A 15,903-nucleotide genomic window follows, 5' to 3' on the forward strand; every position below is an offset into this window, starting at 1 on the left:
CATCTTTGGATAGATTTTTTTCTACTTCTTGACAAAATTTTCTTTCATCACTTAATGTGATTTTCAGCTGAACAATTTATATGACTGGTTATACAGCTTCTTGGGAAAAAAATAATAATCACGATGAACCAAATTTGCAAAAGACCAAATTGTCTTATTTGGATCTAAGAAGCCAGGCAAGGTTTTCAATAAAGTAACAAAGCCATACTGGAGCAAATCTTGGCTCAGGATTACCTTTATAGTCCCAGATACTAGGAAATCTTTGTTGCAGAACTGGTTGTAGGAAAGGCAAGTAAACCCACATGCATGCTCTCTCCCATTTGGTTCAGGGATATGCATACTTGTTCAAAATGGCAGGTACTCCTGAACTGTGTGAACGAGATTGACACAAAGCATGACAGTCACACTCCACCAAGCTGGAAGCTAAAACCTTCTTCCTCAGGGGTAAGGGGCAGCTAGCTATACCTGCCTACCCACTCTGAGACCATGGCTACCAGATACTCCAGCCTAGCTACTCTTAACTCTGGCCCTCCACACAGAAGTGAGTGATGGCTCCATCAGGGAATATGGAATATAGGTAATGAACTTGGATTAGAACACATGTGTTGGGGCTACTTGAGAATTGATCCTAATTATTCTTTAGTTGAGTTCAAGATAGGTGATCATTTAGAAATTTTAGTAGTTAATTATAAGTAAAAGCAAAGTGTTCTGGCTTTACCACTTACTACAAATATGGCCTTGGCAAGTTTCTTTAACCTCTCTGAAGTTCCACTCCCTCCTATGAACAGTAATGGTAATAGTGTCTTTGCCCAGGAGTGTCATGAATGTTAAATACAGTCCTGTTGAGACTCATACATGGGTAAAATGAGTATTTAGTGAATAGCAATCTCTATTCTCATTAACTCGACCACACTTTTTAACTAACTGTAGCCTTCTGTTACAAAAACAAACCTTAGTTTTTAAAATTTGCTATTTTTTCCAGAGACATAAACAAATACAGTTACATATAATGATAGAAAGCTGGAACCAACTGCTATTGAAGATTTTCAGGACCTGATGCTTATATAGTTTTGGGTGAGACCTTATTAAAGGAAAGAATATAAAATGATGAATGTGAAATTAAATTAGACCCAAGGTCTTATAAGGAGCTTATGCAAGTGTAGAACACTGAAGCTTCAAGGTCATTAACTTGATAGTAAACTTCTCTCTGAATAACTTTCTGAATAGCAACCCAGTCATTTTGAGCTTCAGATGATGAGTCCAGTATAATTGGTTTCTAGCCTTCCACAAGGGATAAGTCACTCTTTACGGAAGAATGTCTATTAGATGAATAATAACTGGATGTCAGAGTGGTAGCTGATCACGTGCTAAGATGGAGAGACACCATGCAGAGATAGAAAAATTATCTGAGGGATGAAACACAGCCTCTACAAATGGCTAAATCCATTGCTTTGTGGATTTGTGCTGGCCAATGGCTGCCAGTGAACCAGGGGGAACAGTTGAGAGGACTCTCCATTTGACAATGCCCTCTAGAATGAACTATATAGCATTATCAAATCTGAGGTAAATACGTTTTCTTCAAATGTTCTCTCTCATTTCCTGCCCTCTTCTACTTAGAGTACATCTTGTCCTGTCATGACTATACCCTCTAATAAAGGTTTAATCACTAAATTGAAGAGCACTCATTCAAAAAGCATTTTCCACGAACTTTTTCTACTTTGATATTTTCCTTACCTCCAGTTTTCATTTCCTGTCTTTTGACCCGTTTTCTTTTTAACATATTACAAAGTTAATTTGAAATGTCCAACCTGTTGCAACTTATAGTCCAGGTTAGTTTTAATCAGAAACATTTTGAAAATTTAATTAAATATGACACAATTTATCTAGGCCCACTAATGTTATTTCTAAAACAACTTTCCTTCTCAATAAAGATGAGGTCACCATGGCCAAAGCACATGTTAGATCTCTATGAACAATTCTCACAAACATATCTGCTGGCTTATCTTCTGAAATCTGGCAAAAAAAATAGGTTAGAAGTTTTGCACTTACAAAGCAATGTACTCATTAAAATAACTTTGAAGGCTGAGAATTGGGGGGAAATTCTCTAATCTTTTTTTTAATTATAAAAATCACATAGGTTATTAAAAATAGAAGGTCAATGACATGTACAAGCCACTATGTTGAAAATGAACTTTACAACATTGGGGGATCAGGAGGGAGAAGTTAGGGAGGTGGAGAGGGAAGAGATGGTAGGGGAAAAACAAAGTAGGAAGTAACAACACTCGATAGGAAATGTACTCATTACCTTACTCATATAACTGTAACCCTTCCTTACAGTATTTTTACAATAAAAATATATACAAAAAAAAGAAAAAAATAGAAGGTCAAATCCTATAGAACCAAGAGATTAAGGAACAAAGAGGAAAGCACTTCCTTTTCTATCTGCTAGTATGTAGTCCTACAGCAACATGGCCTGATTTCCTTCTGCTTTGTTCTTGACAATTTAGATATAATATTTTAGTCAATCTTTCAGCTCTCCTAGTTGTTACTTTCATACGTATATTATATACATAAACATGTTTTATACATTATTAATTTTAAGACAGGGTCTATTTCCTTTGTACTATAAGAGAAATAAATAGACGTATGCTTTGTCTTTTCTTAAGCAGGAGAAAGAACATATAGAATTTATTACATGCCTACAGCATGGAAGTATTATATTCTGCGTGCTTCTTCTTAGCCTTCATTTTTACTCCTCTCCTTAATTTTTCTTTGATATATTGTATTTTATGTTTCTCAGATGATTTGTATTTTTAAATATTGTACTTGTAACTTGGGACTCTATTGCTTAATGTATTCATTTTAGGCAGTGCCTTTTTACTCATGACTCAGAAACATGAAGAAATTCATATTCTAAAATTTCCCTGTATCCGCTCCATGTTTCTTAGTTGTGTCATATATTATATATTTATATATTATATAAATTATATTATTAGATATTTACCATTTGTTCATGTTCTAATCCAAGCTACTCAGAAGGTTGAAATCTGAGGATTGAGGTTTGAAGCCAGACTGGGCAGGAAAGTCCATGAGATTGCCAATTAACCAGCAAGAAAACTAGGATTTGAGATGTGGCACAATTGGTAGAGGAACGGCCTTGAGCAAAATAGCTAAGGAACAGTGCCCAGTCCCTGAGTTCAAGCCCCAGTACTTGCACAAAATGTTATTAATGACCTATTAGGAAAACAAAACATTTCCCTTCTCTGCTGTAATTCCTATAGTCAAATAGAGTTTTATAATGAAATATGCTGTGCACTTTTTGCTTCTCTATTTTTGCTTCTGGTTGAGATCTCCCAGTCAAGTTTCCTGTTTCAAGATGTCTCACTGCAGATTCCAAAATGTCTCTCTTCTACGTTCTCATGTCAATGTCAACTTGGCTGCATAGTAACTTCCTGCCTTTCGTCATTGTCATTGTCTGCCCTGACACTTTGGCTGTTTGATACTTGGGGCTGGCTCTGAAGGATTCTGGAACTGGCTTCCAAGATCCACACCTTCGTACCCCAGAAGACTGACTTTTCATAACACAGGAGGATTACAAGACTCTTTAGCCTCCTGACCATTTTCAGTACAAAACAAGACGTCTCCATTTGGCTTGCTGGGAGCCCGTTGAGTCACAGATGTGGATGTTTGTGGTAATTCTGCCTTTTTTGCAATTATTTTTCTTTACCTGACAGAATCTGTGCACAGCTAACATCCAGCAGCTATCTTCCCTCTAACTTGCTCACCCCCCTAGCCTGTATTGCCTTCTGCACACATGGTTTATCTGAGTACCTTCTTCTAACATGAGGATAGGGGCACTTGCTTTCCAGGTTCTACTCTTTCTGGGGCACTGACTGGACCTTTCTCACCTGCTTCATGATTGCAGAGGGCTTACTTCCAGAGGCCCCTTGCTTTGGGTTATCTGTCACTAAGCACGGTGATCTGCATCATGGTTGGCAATTTGGGGTTTGTTTGACAGACTTTCACAAATGTCTCTTTTCCTTTCATTCAATCGCAATTTTCTTTTCTGTTTTGCCTTTTTTCATATTAAACTGTTTCCTATTGACCTATGAAAAGACAGGAGGGTCAGAACACCCTAACTGTTCTCAATCCACTGAAAAACATGCTGGATTCAGGGCATCCTGAATCTGAGAGAACTGCATTCTTCAGTTGTGTTTTATTTAGCTTAGTTCATGATCCGGAATGTTTTAGAAAATGATTTTTTCTGAGGTCTTGTAGACACTGAAGGCTCATTCAAGATGTTTCCCCCTCCCACTCTGAAATATCTACGTATTATAAAGAGAAGTCCTAGGGTAGATGTCTTGAGTTCTTACTCCATGGGGTATTGCTGGGGTCCCCCTCTGTACTCTTCCTGTGGGTATGACTTAACTCCCACAGATCTCAATTTTATCTATTCCAAGCATGACAGATAGGATCTCAAAATGTCCTAGTTCTCTGCTTCCCTCACACTTATAAAAATAATAAGGCAGATGAGCAAGGGTAAGTAATGAATGCTTCTTTTCTATTTTCCTTTCTTTATGGCTTAAGAAAACTCAGAGTTTGACTTTAGCAACTACAATGTCCCAAGCCTCCAGAGGCATCAGCTGTGGGAAATCAAACCTCAATGAAAAATCTACAATTTCATTTCAAATCTTGGTTGCTGCTCATAAAATATAAAGGTCTGTAAATATTCTTAAGTGATGCTAAAGAAATAACTTGTATTATCAGGCCTTGTGGGTTTAATTGAGTGAAACCAATCTTTAATGTTTCCTCTAAGTAAGTATTCATAAAAACAATAGCCATGTATGTGTTTGTCTGCTTACAAAATACTGCTTCAAATGAAAAATTATAGTGTTGACTTAAATAACATAGTTTAGCATGGAAAAAAATGAAATACATATGAATTATCTATATATACACTATAATGCAATAAATATTTAAACACAAAATAAAAAATAATGTTTGGCATATTTCATTATAATATTCTGTATGCTACTTTTTGGCAGTACAAAGGTTTAAACTAATGGTGTCATGCTTGCTAAGAAAGCACTTTACTACTTGAGCCACTTGGATAGCTGTCACTATTTTATTGGGTATGCTTGTGTGTGCATATATGTGCATTTGTGTATTGTAGCTTGAAGTCTGAATGAGAGCCTCATGCTCTCATTCAGTTTGCTTGCCCAGCTGGCATTCCAAAACTTGGTGTCACATATCCAGTCTGACATTTTGCTAGTCCATTGTGAATGAAGTCTCAAGGACATTTTTGTTGGTATGACTTCAGACAATAATTACCCTCCAGGTCTCAGTCTCCTGAGTAGCTAGAATTATAAGTTTGAGTCACTGGCTCCCAGCTTACTACTTTAAAATAATTATTTCCACTTTGGTAGTACCGGGGTTTGAACTCAGGCCTTGCAATTACTAGGCAGGAACTCTAAGACTTGAGCCATGCCCCCAGACATATTCCCTCTTTCATAAACTAAATGCTAACAGTTTAAATATACTGATATTAGATTAGAATGAAAAATTCAATGTTTTGGAACTTCTTTAAAATATGAGGAAGAATACAAATTTATCTAATACTAGCTACCATTTATTAATTTTTATTAATATTTCTTCCAAAGCATCCTTTATATATTCACATGTATAAATTAACTAATGTTGGATGTAAATGTACCCATTTTATAAGGTTCTTTGAAAATTATAGATTTTTAAAAGCTAAATAATTAAATTATTCTTGTAATACATGGACACAAAATACAATAAAATATTAAAAACATATTTTCAAGAATGTGTCTTGGTTGGATCAGTGAAAACATATTTTTTAAAGCTAGGATATATTTTTCTAGAATGAATATTAATTTTTTCAGTGTCCAAACCTAGAGAAAGTAGGTTTACCTCCATTGGAGTCTATGATCCAAGAGAATATTTCCATTTAGGCTGAATCACTACACTATCAAAACTACCCCCAATTAATTACATGAAAAGAAAATTATATACTTTTAAAGCAGTGAAAAATATTACTTATGTTAACTACTTGTCTCAGAATATTGGATAATAGATTCCACATAATGTCATATTCTATTTTTAAATGCCAATTCTACTGTTATGAATTAATTTCAAAAGTCTCTTTAAGACTTAAGATTTGGGGGAGTTGGGGCGTGGTTCAAGTAGTCGAGAGCTTGGCTAGCAAACTGAAAGTCCTGCCTACACCCCAGCCTACAAAAATCTAAAGATGTAATATTTTCAACAGAAAGATCTATTGTTATTAGTCAAAGAAATAACACAAACACCGATCTGAATCACTAAATGTCATGATTTAAACCAAAACAACTTTAAACAAAAGGAAAAAATTGATAGAACTGTTACTCTTTTCTCAGCTAATAAAAGAGGTAAACCAAGATGACTGGAGATTAAAAATGCAATTGTCACGTTCACTTTGGCAGCACATATACTAAAACTGGAATGACACTGGGAAAATTAGCATCACCTCTGTCCGAGGATGACACACAAATTCAAGAAGTGTTCCACATTTTTCAGTGATACTTACTAGACAACACTATGTTGGAAATGAACTATACAACTTGGGGGGAGGAGGGCTGAGAGGGGGAAATTTAGAAGAAATTGAGGAAGGGGTGACATTGTTCAAAATAAATGTACTCATTACTTGCCTATGTAATTGTAACCCCTCTGTGACAGCACTAAGTAGCAGACTCCAAAATATTTACAAATGGTATCAAAACTAGCAGAGCATGTACAGGATATATGCTGAAATAGAAAAAGGGGATACACTTCTGTCATTATTGATCATCTACAGAACTGTTCTCCAAAGTGCATATTCTTACAGATATAGAAATATAAACAAATAAACTGTAATTTTGCCAAGGATTTGGCAGGAACGTAAGCTCAATTGAGGAGCCTGAACGTAGACTCAAGCCTCCATAAAGCCATGTTGCTCACAGGCTTATCTAAATTCAGTAAACTATCTCTACAAAAATTTCACATAAGGCTTTCTTCTTCTCTCCTTTACTGATATAATTCCAATGCAACTTTCTATGGATGTGGTATAGCACATGACTTTAACCTCAGCAGTAAGGAAGCTGAGCCAGATGGATTGAAAGTTCAAAGTTGGCCTGGACAATATAGTTGGACCCTGCGTTAAAAACATTACAAAAAGAATTCCAATACAAACTCATATTTTTTTCTGTAAAACATCCTCCTCCTATCCTCCTGATTAATCATAATGCTATTTCCTTTAACAATAACTTCCATTAGCCCTCATCTTGTCATTCTAATAGCATACTAAATCATTGCCTACTGCTTTGTTTTTCTACAACTGGCTTTAAAATTTGAGTACTTCAGGTCAATTATATTAAGCTTTTCTTTTTGTACCTGTACTTAGGGCTTGAACTCAGTATGTGGAACTGCAGCTCAGTTTTTTCATTCATGGCTGATGTTCTACTACTTGAGCAAGGCCTACAATCTGGTGTTTTGCTGGTTAATTGGAGACGCAGCCTCACTGACTTTTCTACCCATGCTAGCTATGCATTTTAATTCTCTGATCTCAGCTTCCTGAATAGCTAGGAATAAAGCATGAGCCACCACATCCATCTTTATTAAATATTTCCCCTTAAAATACATATATATGAAGATTTATCTATTTAAAAATTTTATGAACAATTATTTCAGAGGCAATATTACATTCCAGTGCTCAATAGAAACAGTGAAGATGTATCCTTTTTTCATATTGTAGCTTAAATAATACTCTTTGGGTTTTGTAGTTCTTGATTTTGTTTTGTGGTGCTGAAGATTGAACACAAGGCTTCATGGAAACTAGGCAAACATTCTAACACTTAGCTACACTCTTTGCCAGTTAGTAATAGTTTTCTAAATTAAGAGAGGACGTTATTTTGGGGCTCTTTGTCAAATTTCTAAGCCCTAACTATACAATATATTTTTGTATTTTAAAGAGCTAGGAAGATTAATAGTATTTCATAAGATGGCAATAGATTTAGCATTCAATAAAATACACAATTAAGAAAATCAAACCAAATTGTTTAAGTGACAGATTTGCTAGCACTCCTCCAAGTATCCCACATTTCACAAAATGTAGGGCTGGCTATGAGGAATTGCCAATAAATGGATAACCAAAAGCAGCAACATGGAAAATTCCCCAGTTCTCCAACTATTCATTTTCATTAGCTCCAGTCAACAGTTCAAACAAGGACTGGGAAGGTGGCTCAGTGGTAGAGCGCTTGCCTTGCATGCATGAGGCCCTGGGTTCGATTCCTTAGCACCACATAAGCAGGAAAATAAAGCTGGAAGTGGTGCTGTGTCTCAAGTGGTAGAGTGCTAGCCTTGAGCTGAAGAGCTGAAGGGCAGCGCCCAGGCCCAGAGTTCAGGCCCCATGACTGGACCCCAGAAGAAAAGAATCTCTACAAGGAAGCCCGCCATCACCCCACCTAGATGGAAGTCATGGGAAACTTGACCTTCCTGAATTTGGTGGGAGGGCTAGAAGTGAATTTTCTAGAAGAAAAGGAAGTATCTTCTCAAACAGACTAAATCAGATCTGAAATGTATGCCCACTTGTACATCTCCATGCATCTTACTCTCATCATTGAAGATGTCACCCATTCACTTAGGCCTTTACCCATCCACCTAGGCCTTCACCGATCCATTATCCATCCACACATTCATCATCAAAATATTCACCAGATGCCCATTGGGATTATAACTGACATTCTGTGGATGTCTTTGAAACAAGGTTTAACTTATCTCTATTACAAATCAAACCCTCAAAGGAATTTTGATTATTATTTTTCCAGGCTTTGCATGGACCTAGGAAGGGGTACAGGATGGAGCCAAGAAAATTTTCAAAGTTAGATTTACCTCCTTTACCCAGTATGCTATACCTGAAGACTACTAGTAATTGTACACATTTAGCACTTGCATGTATGAGTATTTTAAGTAAACATGTATATATTTAATTCATATTTAAGTCAGAAACAGACTTCAAAGGAAGTTAGCACACTAGCGAAAGGTCAGTGAAACTGTATAAATTATAAAAAGATAAATGCATGCTCTTTGGCTAAGACTCTGCTACGCATGATTTATTGGATAAGGCTCCATTCTATTTCAATAATTAGCATTAGGAAATCAATATTCTTGTGACAGGAAGAAAGCATAAAATTTCCTCCTCTTCTATCCTAGTGATAGTAAACAAGAAAAAGCACCCTTCCTTTCAGTTCCCTTCTGTTTCTATGTATGTGTGTGTTTGTGTTTGTGCCTGTGTCTATGTCTGTGTCTGTGTGTCTGTGTGTCTGTGTCTGTGTCTCTGTGTGCTGGTACCTGGGTGAACTGAGGGCCTGGGAATTATCCCTTAAATTTTTTTCAAACTCAAGACTGGTGTTCTAAAGGAGGATACTCTTAGGAGAGGAACATAACGACACAATACCTATGTGCATCTGGTCATATAAAATAATATTTATTGAAATGAACTTCAGGAAATGGAAGTAAGAAGTTTTTCTTTGTTGTTTCTTGTTTTGTTTACTTCTCTGTTTGTCTTGTTTGTTCATTTATCTGTCTTTGGGAGGATAAGAGGAGGCACAAAAAAGGTGGGACAAAGGATGAACAAATGCAGCAGTGGTATTCACTGGACACTATGTGGAAAATGAACTATACAACATGTGGATAGGGACAGGATGGAAAACTTGGAAGAGAGTGAGGAAGGGGATGACATTGTCCAAAAAGAAATATACTCTTTACCTGACTTATGTCACCATAACCGGTCTGTATATCACCTTTGTAATAACAATAAAGAAGGGGAAAAAGTGGTGTTCTACCACTATCTACTTCTAGATTTTTGCTAGTTAATTAGAGATGAGTCTCATAGACTTATCTGTACAGGCTGGTTTCAAAGCAAGATCCTCAGATGTCAGCCACCTGAGTAGTTAGGATTACAGGCATGAGTCACCAGAGTCCAGCTTAAGGGGTTAGTTTTGTTATGGTCTGTAGGAGGTGATACAAGTAAGACGATAGAAGAGTTAGACTATGCTACCAATAGATAACATGTATTCAAGAGTGTGGTGACAGAAAGAGAAAAGGGTGAGAAATACAAGCATTTACTGAAGAAAACATCTTGGGAAGGAAACAGAATTGGGAGAAATATTTCTGATGATTTGTAATGCCCCCAACATCTGTGCGCCTTAGTAGTCCCCAAGGAGGCCTTCAGCAAGGACCTCTCATGGATTTGCATATAAGCATCTGCTCTATCACTGAGGTATCTCTCCATTGTGCAAGGCTTCTCGGTGTGTTTACTTGCTTGAATGGCAATGCATCCTCAAGTGAGCTTTAAGGCAAGAGCCTAGACAGATTACTAGTGATACATACTAAGGGACTACAGAATGAAATAAAAAAAAGCATTTGGAGAAGCCATTTATGCTCTAATTTTAGTGATGAACTATGTTTTCTTTTTAAAAAAATCCAAATTGAATCAAGGAGATGGATGCATGACTAAAATATCAAATAATAGCATCTTAATTTTTTTTAAGTTTTGCATATTAACTTAATTAGCTATTACACTATTGGTGAAGTCTTACTGTTGATGTCATTTCATTCAAACAGGCAGCAAATGCAGAAAACGAGGAAGTGTCATTAAAAGTTGCAACTGTAATCTTATGATGAATCATGAACAGGTAAAAAAAAGGATCAAAAAAGATGATATAAAAAAGTAGGTCAGCATCAGCTTCATGTATCACAAAACAGATGGAACAATGGATGTAGAAAAATGCACTATACTCCTAGGTCATCTCATTATCAATCCTCATGTCTTCTGAGTGCAGGCGTGTGTTTGTTTTAATCAGTTCTCCTGTGTTTGTTTCTCTTCTCCTCTGAATGTCTGCTCTTCTTATATCCCTGGAGGTGACTCCTAAGAACACTTAGAACTATGAGTTCTTTCCTAAGCTCCAGGCTCAGAAATTCCATTGATCGTGCTTCGCCCAGCCAGATGGATGGTGCTGACACTGTGCAATCAGCTTTGTTGTACAGGCCCTCTTTGTGAATGGCGAAATCAAAGCACACAGCTTGATATATCAGCCCAAGGTCACTCGGCAACCAGTGACAGACAAGGTCACACCTTGAGCCCTAAATTCCTCTCTCCCAATCCTGTCCGTGTCTCATTGATCTGCCTCATGTCACACTGCTATTTCATCTTACCATGCCTGTCAACTGTCTTTCATGTGGAGACTAACAGTAACCTCGTGGACCTTTCCTCCTCCAGGCACTCATCCCTCCTTTCTTTTCTTTCCCTTTCCTTCCCTTCATCTCTTCTTCCCTTCCTTTCCTCTTCCTCTTCCCATTCTTCTTTCCTTTTCCCTTTCCTTGTCATGAGACCATCCTATCCTTCTGAGTCCTAAGCGCAGACGACATCACTCCACTTCCAAATAAAAAAAAGCAGTTAAAATCATAGTTTCTGCAACCAGGCTTTCTTAATTCAAATCCCAGCTCTGCCTACTACTATTTGGTAATTGGACACGAAAAGTCCTTCTATGTACTTGGCTTCCCAGCCTATGAGACAGAATGCCTAGAATGACACATAGCCTCACTATGATGAAAAACATGAGGCCATACCTGTTAAGTGGGCACATGGTGAATCCTATATAGAAGTTTGCTTGCTCAGTTTGGCCTCTGTGGTCTTCTACAAGCTGACTCTCATCTATCTTTTAACAATAATTCCTTCATTCACAACAAATTCCTACCAGACTGACCTGGCACCATTCCACTCCACTTCTCTTCTTTCTGTGCTCTGCCTCAGTTATTTTTTCAAGTATTTGCTGAGCTTGGGTGCTCTTTTAAATCCCCACTTCCAGAGTCATTCATAACCAATTCTCCATGAGACATTGAACTTGGAGTTTCTACATCCACGGCTGATCTCTTTGAAGACACTGGTTCTGGGTCATGAAGTCTAGACCTGAATTTTCTACACTTTCACCAATAGTCATAACTATGAGAAAGGCATTTGACTTTTCCATGCATGAACTTCTTAATTGAGGTTAATATTGCATCCTATTTATAGGGTCTTGATTCCCAAACAGGGCTGTGGGAGTGGGGGAACTGCTTGGCACAGCGATCATAAATACTATCAATTGCTTATAGAAATATATCTGTGTGTTTTCATACATGTGTTTTGGTGTGTGTATGTGCCAGTCTTGAGGCTGGAATCCAGGGCCTGGGTGCTGTCCCTGAGTTTTATTTTGCTCATGGCTAAACTTGACCACTTGAGCCACAACTCCAATGCTAGTTTTTGGTAGTTAATTGGAGTTAAGCATCATAGACTTTCCTGCACAGGCTGGCTTTGAACTGCAAGCCTCAGATCTCAGCCTCCTGAATAGCTAAAATTACCATTGGTAGCGACCAATTCCTGGCTCATGCCTCCTTTTATATTATGATAACATGGAAGACAAATACTAGTTCATTCCTTCTAAATTATCTTGTTTCATATCTACCTTAAAGTGAACACTACACAAAAAAGTTTGTTGTATAACTGTCATCCTTCTTACCTTAGCACTTGGAGCATAGTTAATGTTCACAGCCATTAAAAGTGAATTAATAGTGAACATTCACAGATATAGAGTATCACATTACATTGATATAGGAAGTTTGCCAAAATTCAGAGGCAAAAATCAGTTTGGGGGTTATGAGTTTCTTTCTTCCTCTTATTGTTTCCATTTCCAGGAGTTCATTTTGATAGATTATTATTTATATGGTAAGAGACACATAGGTATGGTGCTTTGTATTCTTCCCCTAAGAATTTTCTCTTTGGCTTCACTGTGTGTACAGGCCTAAAATTTTGTATAATTAATCAATTTCTTTCTTTCTATATAGTCTTTTCCCCACTAAAGGATGAAAGCAGAAAAAAAAATAAAAACCATGTATGCGCTTCCAGTTCTGATTAATTCTGAAGATCCTGGGCCTTTCATGAGTAATTAAAATGTTAGAAAAGTGACATGTTAAAAAGGTTCGCTGAATCAAGTACTGCTCACTTGCTTTATTGGGAGACACAGAAGAACAGTCATAACGATAGTTAAGCAGCGAAAATCCAAAGTGGTCAAAAATTAAGAGCTAAAGATTTATAGTCAAAGAGAGTTCAAATCTTGTATCTGTCACTTACCAGCTGTGTGACCTCATGCCACTGAACTGCTCTGTGCCTCTGCTTCCTGAACTTTAAGTAGGGACACTAATGCCTGTCTCATAAAACAGCAGAGTGCCTGAAAAATAACAAATGCTCAGTAAATGGTGTATGTTAATGACCAGAAACAATAGCAATAATAATAATAATTACAATAACAACAACAACAACAACATGGGAAAACAAATTTGACCTTTCTGTTAGTGTCAAAATACAAAAATCCCCATACTGGATCAGTTCTGATTCGGATGGACTGTAACTTAGCCAGAAGAAAAAAAGATGTTCACATTATATTTCCCTTTTATGTATCATTACTTCTGGATTCATATTTTAGCTTAACTCCTTAAAGTGATGCAATTCAGTGGTATCATTTTATGCCTTTGAAGACAAAAGAAATTTTTTGGAAGGTAAGGTTTCCTGAACGATAGGTCTAGCCATAGAATCGAAGGCTGGAAGAACTTAAAATAGCAGCATCTCAACCTGGTTATTTTACAGATATTTTAAAAATGTAACTTGAAATCAGAGACAGAAATCCTCAAAAAACTAAACTAAGCTGAGATATGGAGGCCTGGAATTGATGAATAAGTTGAAGTTTGTAGTTTCCTGAGGTAAAAGGGAAGTAAAGAGAGTCGAATCCTCAAGCCACCATGTTCCCACAAAGAAGTACAACTCAACCCAGCACCATGACTACACATGCCTTGAGTGCAGTCATGGGCAAGCAAAGAACTGAGCACTGACCCCATTCAAACAGTCACTTAGGTAAGTCCCTGAAAGTTGGGGAGCAACTAACACTGGCCAGGAAGGAATGGAGCCCATTGACAGTCAATGTGGATGTCAAACCCAGAACTCCAAGATGCACAAAACAATGACCCACAAATTATGTACCAAGAAACTATGAAATATAAGCATTTATGTGAAGAGAAATTATATAGACCTTTCCCTGCTAAGGGAAGAGATACTAAGTGACTTGACACAAATGCAGCTTCTCACGTGTGTTTCTTAGCTAAAACTTCAAGCTTTTCCAGAGATCCTCCAGAATGACATGGGTCTTTGAAAACTTAGTTGGTTTATAAAATACCAAAAGGCTCACTTTATCTTCTTTTCCAAACAAATACTAGTTTCCTCCCAAATGTTAACCACCATGCACTTGCTCCCAGAACTTCTCCTCATTCTGAGTTAAATACATAAAGACAAAATTCACTTTGTCTTTATTATTTGATGATGTCTACAGACTATTTTCCTCACAACTAAATATCATCTCATGTAACTAGGTGAGTCTGAAAAATACTAAGTATTGAACTCTTTTATTCACATTCACTGGGAAAAATGGCATTTATAGAATAGCTAACAATTTTCATGGTTTACTCAACACTGTGTCATCATTTGAAAGCAGTACTTGGCAATCTAAGACCTAGGTCCCCATGTACCTCTAATGGCAAGCCTGATAACAAACAGCATAGGAGGGACCATAAAACTGCAGTCTCACTGTTCACCAGTGGTTCCTGCCTGTAATCCCAGCTACTCAGGAGGCTATGATTTTAGGATTGCAGTTTGGAGCCAGCCCAGGCAGAATGTTTGCGGGACTATTATTATTATTGTTGTTATTATTATTATTAACAGAATAAGATGAAAGTGACTCTGTGGCTCAAGAGTTCAAGCCCCAGGACTGATAAAACAAAACAACAAAAAACCCTGCAGTCTATGACAAAGAATTGTAAGGGAAATTGGAATTAACTCTTAGAATGGATGCAGGGAGGATTCCATTTGCCATTGACAGGTTTGATTGCTGTCCAAATTTGTTAAGCAATCTCTATAAACTTTTTACCATTGACACTGATAGGTAAGACTACGTTTGACATCTTACTTCCTATGTTCCCAGGAATGATAAGAGAATGAAGCATAATTTTTTGGTCAGTTTTTGGGGCTTGAATTCAGTGCCTGGGCACCGTCCTTGAGCCTCTTTGTGCTCAAGGCTAGCATTCTACCACTTGAGCCACAGTGCCACTTCCTGTTTTTGAGTGGTTAATTGGAAGTAAGAATCTCACAGGGCCTTTTCTGCATGAGCTGGTTTCAAACTGCAGTCCTGAGATCTCAGCTTTCTGAATAGCTAGGATTACAGGCGCGACCCACCTGTGCCTGGTTCAGAAATCCTTGAATTTGAGTATTGTAGACCTACACACAAATACCAATTTTATATGAGTAAGCCAGGAAGTACTGAGAATGTCATCAAGGAAGGTAAAGATATATAAAACAAAACAGCAGTGCTGTTAAACTTCAAGTCACTAAGATTAGGACAAAGAAAGAGAAAAACAAAACCAAATTTCATTCACACAATCTATTTGTTCATACACACATAGACTTCTGCTATCTCTAACTCATGATATCAGTCTTGACCTATTATGAGGAAACTGACTTAGAGCATTCAAAAACCATGATTGTAGTTGTACAAAGTAATCTTTTGTCTGGCCTGAAATCTTATTTTTTAAAAAAGAGAAGTGATCTCTCTAGAATCTGGATGAAGTGGAATGCCTGGACAATAATGAATATCTAACCTTCACTACCATTGATTCTTTTGCTTCTTCTTTCTGGATCCTTAGATTTTATTGAAAATCTCTACTCCCACACTCTTCCTTTTCTGTTGTCCTTTACTCTCAACACTTTTTGATTCAAGTCAACCACTT

The 15,903-nt window shown here is 37.2% G+C and overlaps 1 protein-coding gene and 1 non-coding gene across 8 annotated transcripts in view; one reads left to right on the forward strand and one right to left on the reverse strand.

The window, feature by feature from the left end:
• Frmpd4 (FERM and PDZ domain containing 4) overlaps positions 1 to 15,903 on the reverse strand; it is a 493,982-nt gene that overhangs the window by 302,911 nt on the left and 175,168 nt on the right. For 4 of the 7 annotated variants that reach the window (XM_070040876.1, XM_070040875.1, XM_070040877.1 and 1 more), the window contains exon 2: positions 13,205 to 13,301. The exons of the other annotated variants lie outside the window; for them this stretch is intronic. In XM_070040876.1, the coding sequence (XP_069896977.1) occupies positions 13,205 to 13,221 (17 nt within the window). In that variant the 5' untranslated portion in view covers positions 13,222 to 13,301. The remainder of the gene's footprint in view (positions 1 to 13,204; positions 13,302 to 15,903) is intronic. 7 annotated transcript variants of the gene reach the window in all.
• Positions 6,469 to 6,573, forward strand: LOC138840521 (U6 spliceosomal RNA). Its single transcript, XR_011376097.1, has one exon. It is a non-coding gene; the product is annotated as a U6 spliceosomal RNA (small nuclear RNA).

Source organism: Dipodomys merriami, unplaced genomic scaffold (assembly GCF_024711535.1).
Source record: "Dipodomys merriami isolate MVZ:Mamm:240054 unplaced genomic scaffold, mDipMer1.0.p SCAF_3, whole genome shotgun sequence".
NCBI classification, from domain to species: Eukaryota; Metazoa; Chordata; class Mammalia; order Rodentia; family Heteromyidae; genus Dipodomys; species Dipodomys merriami.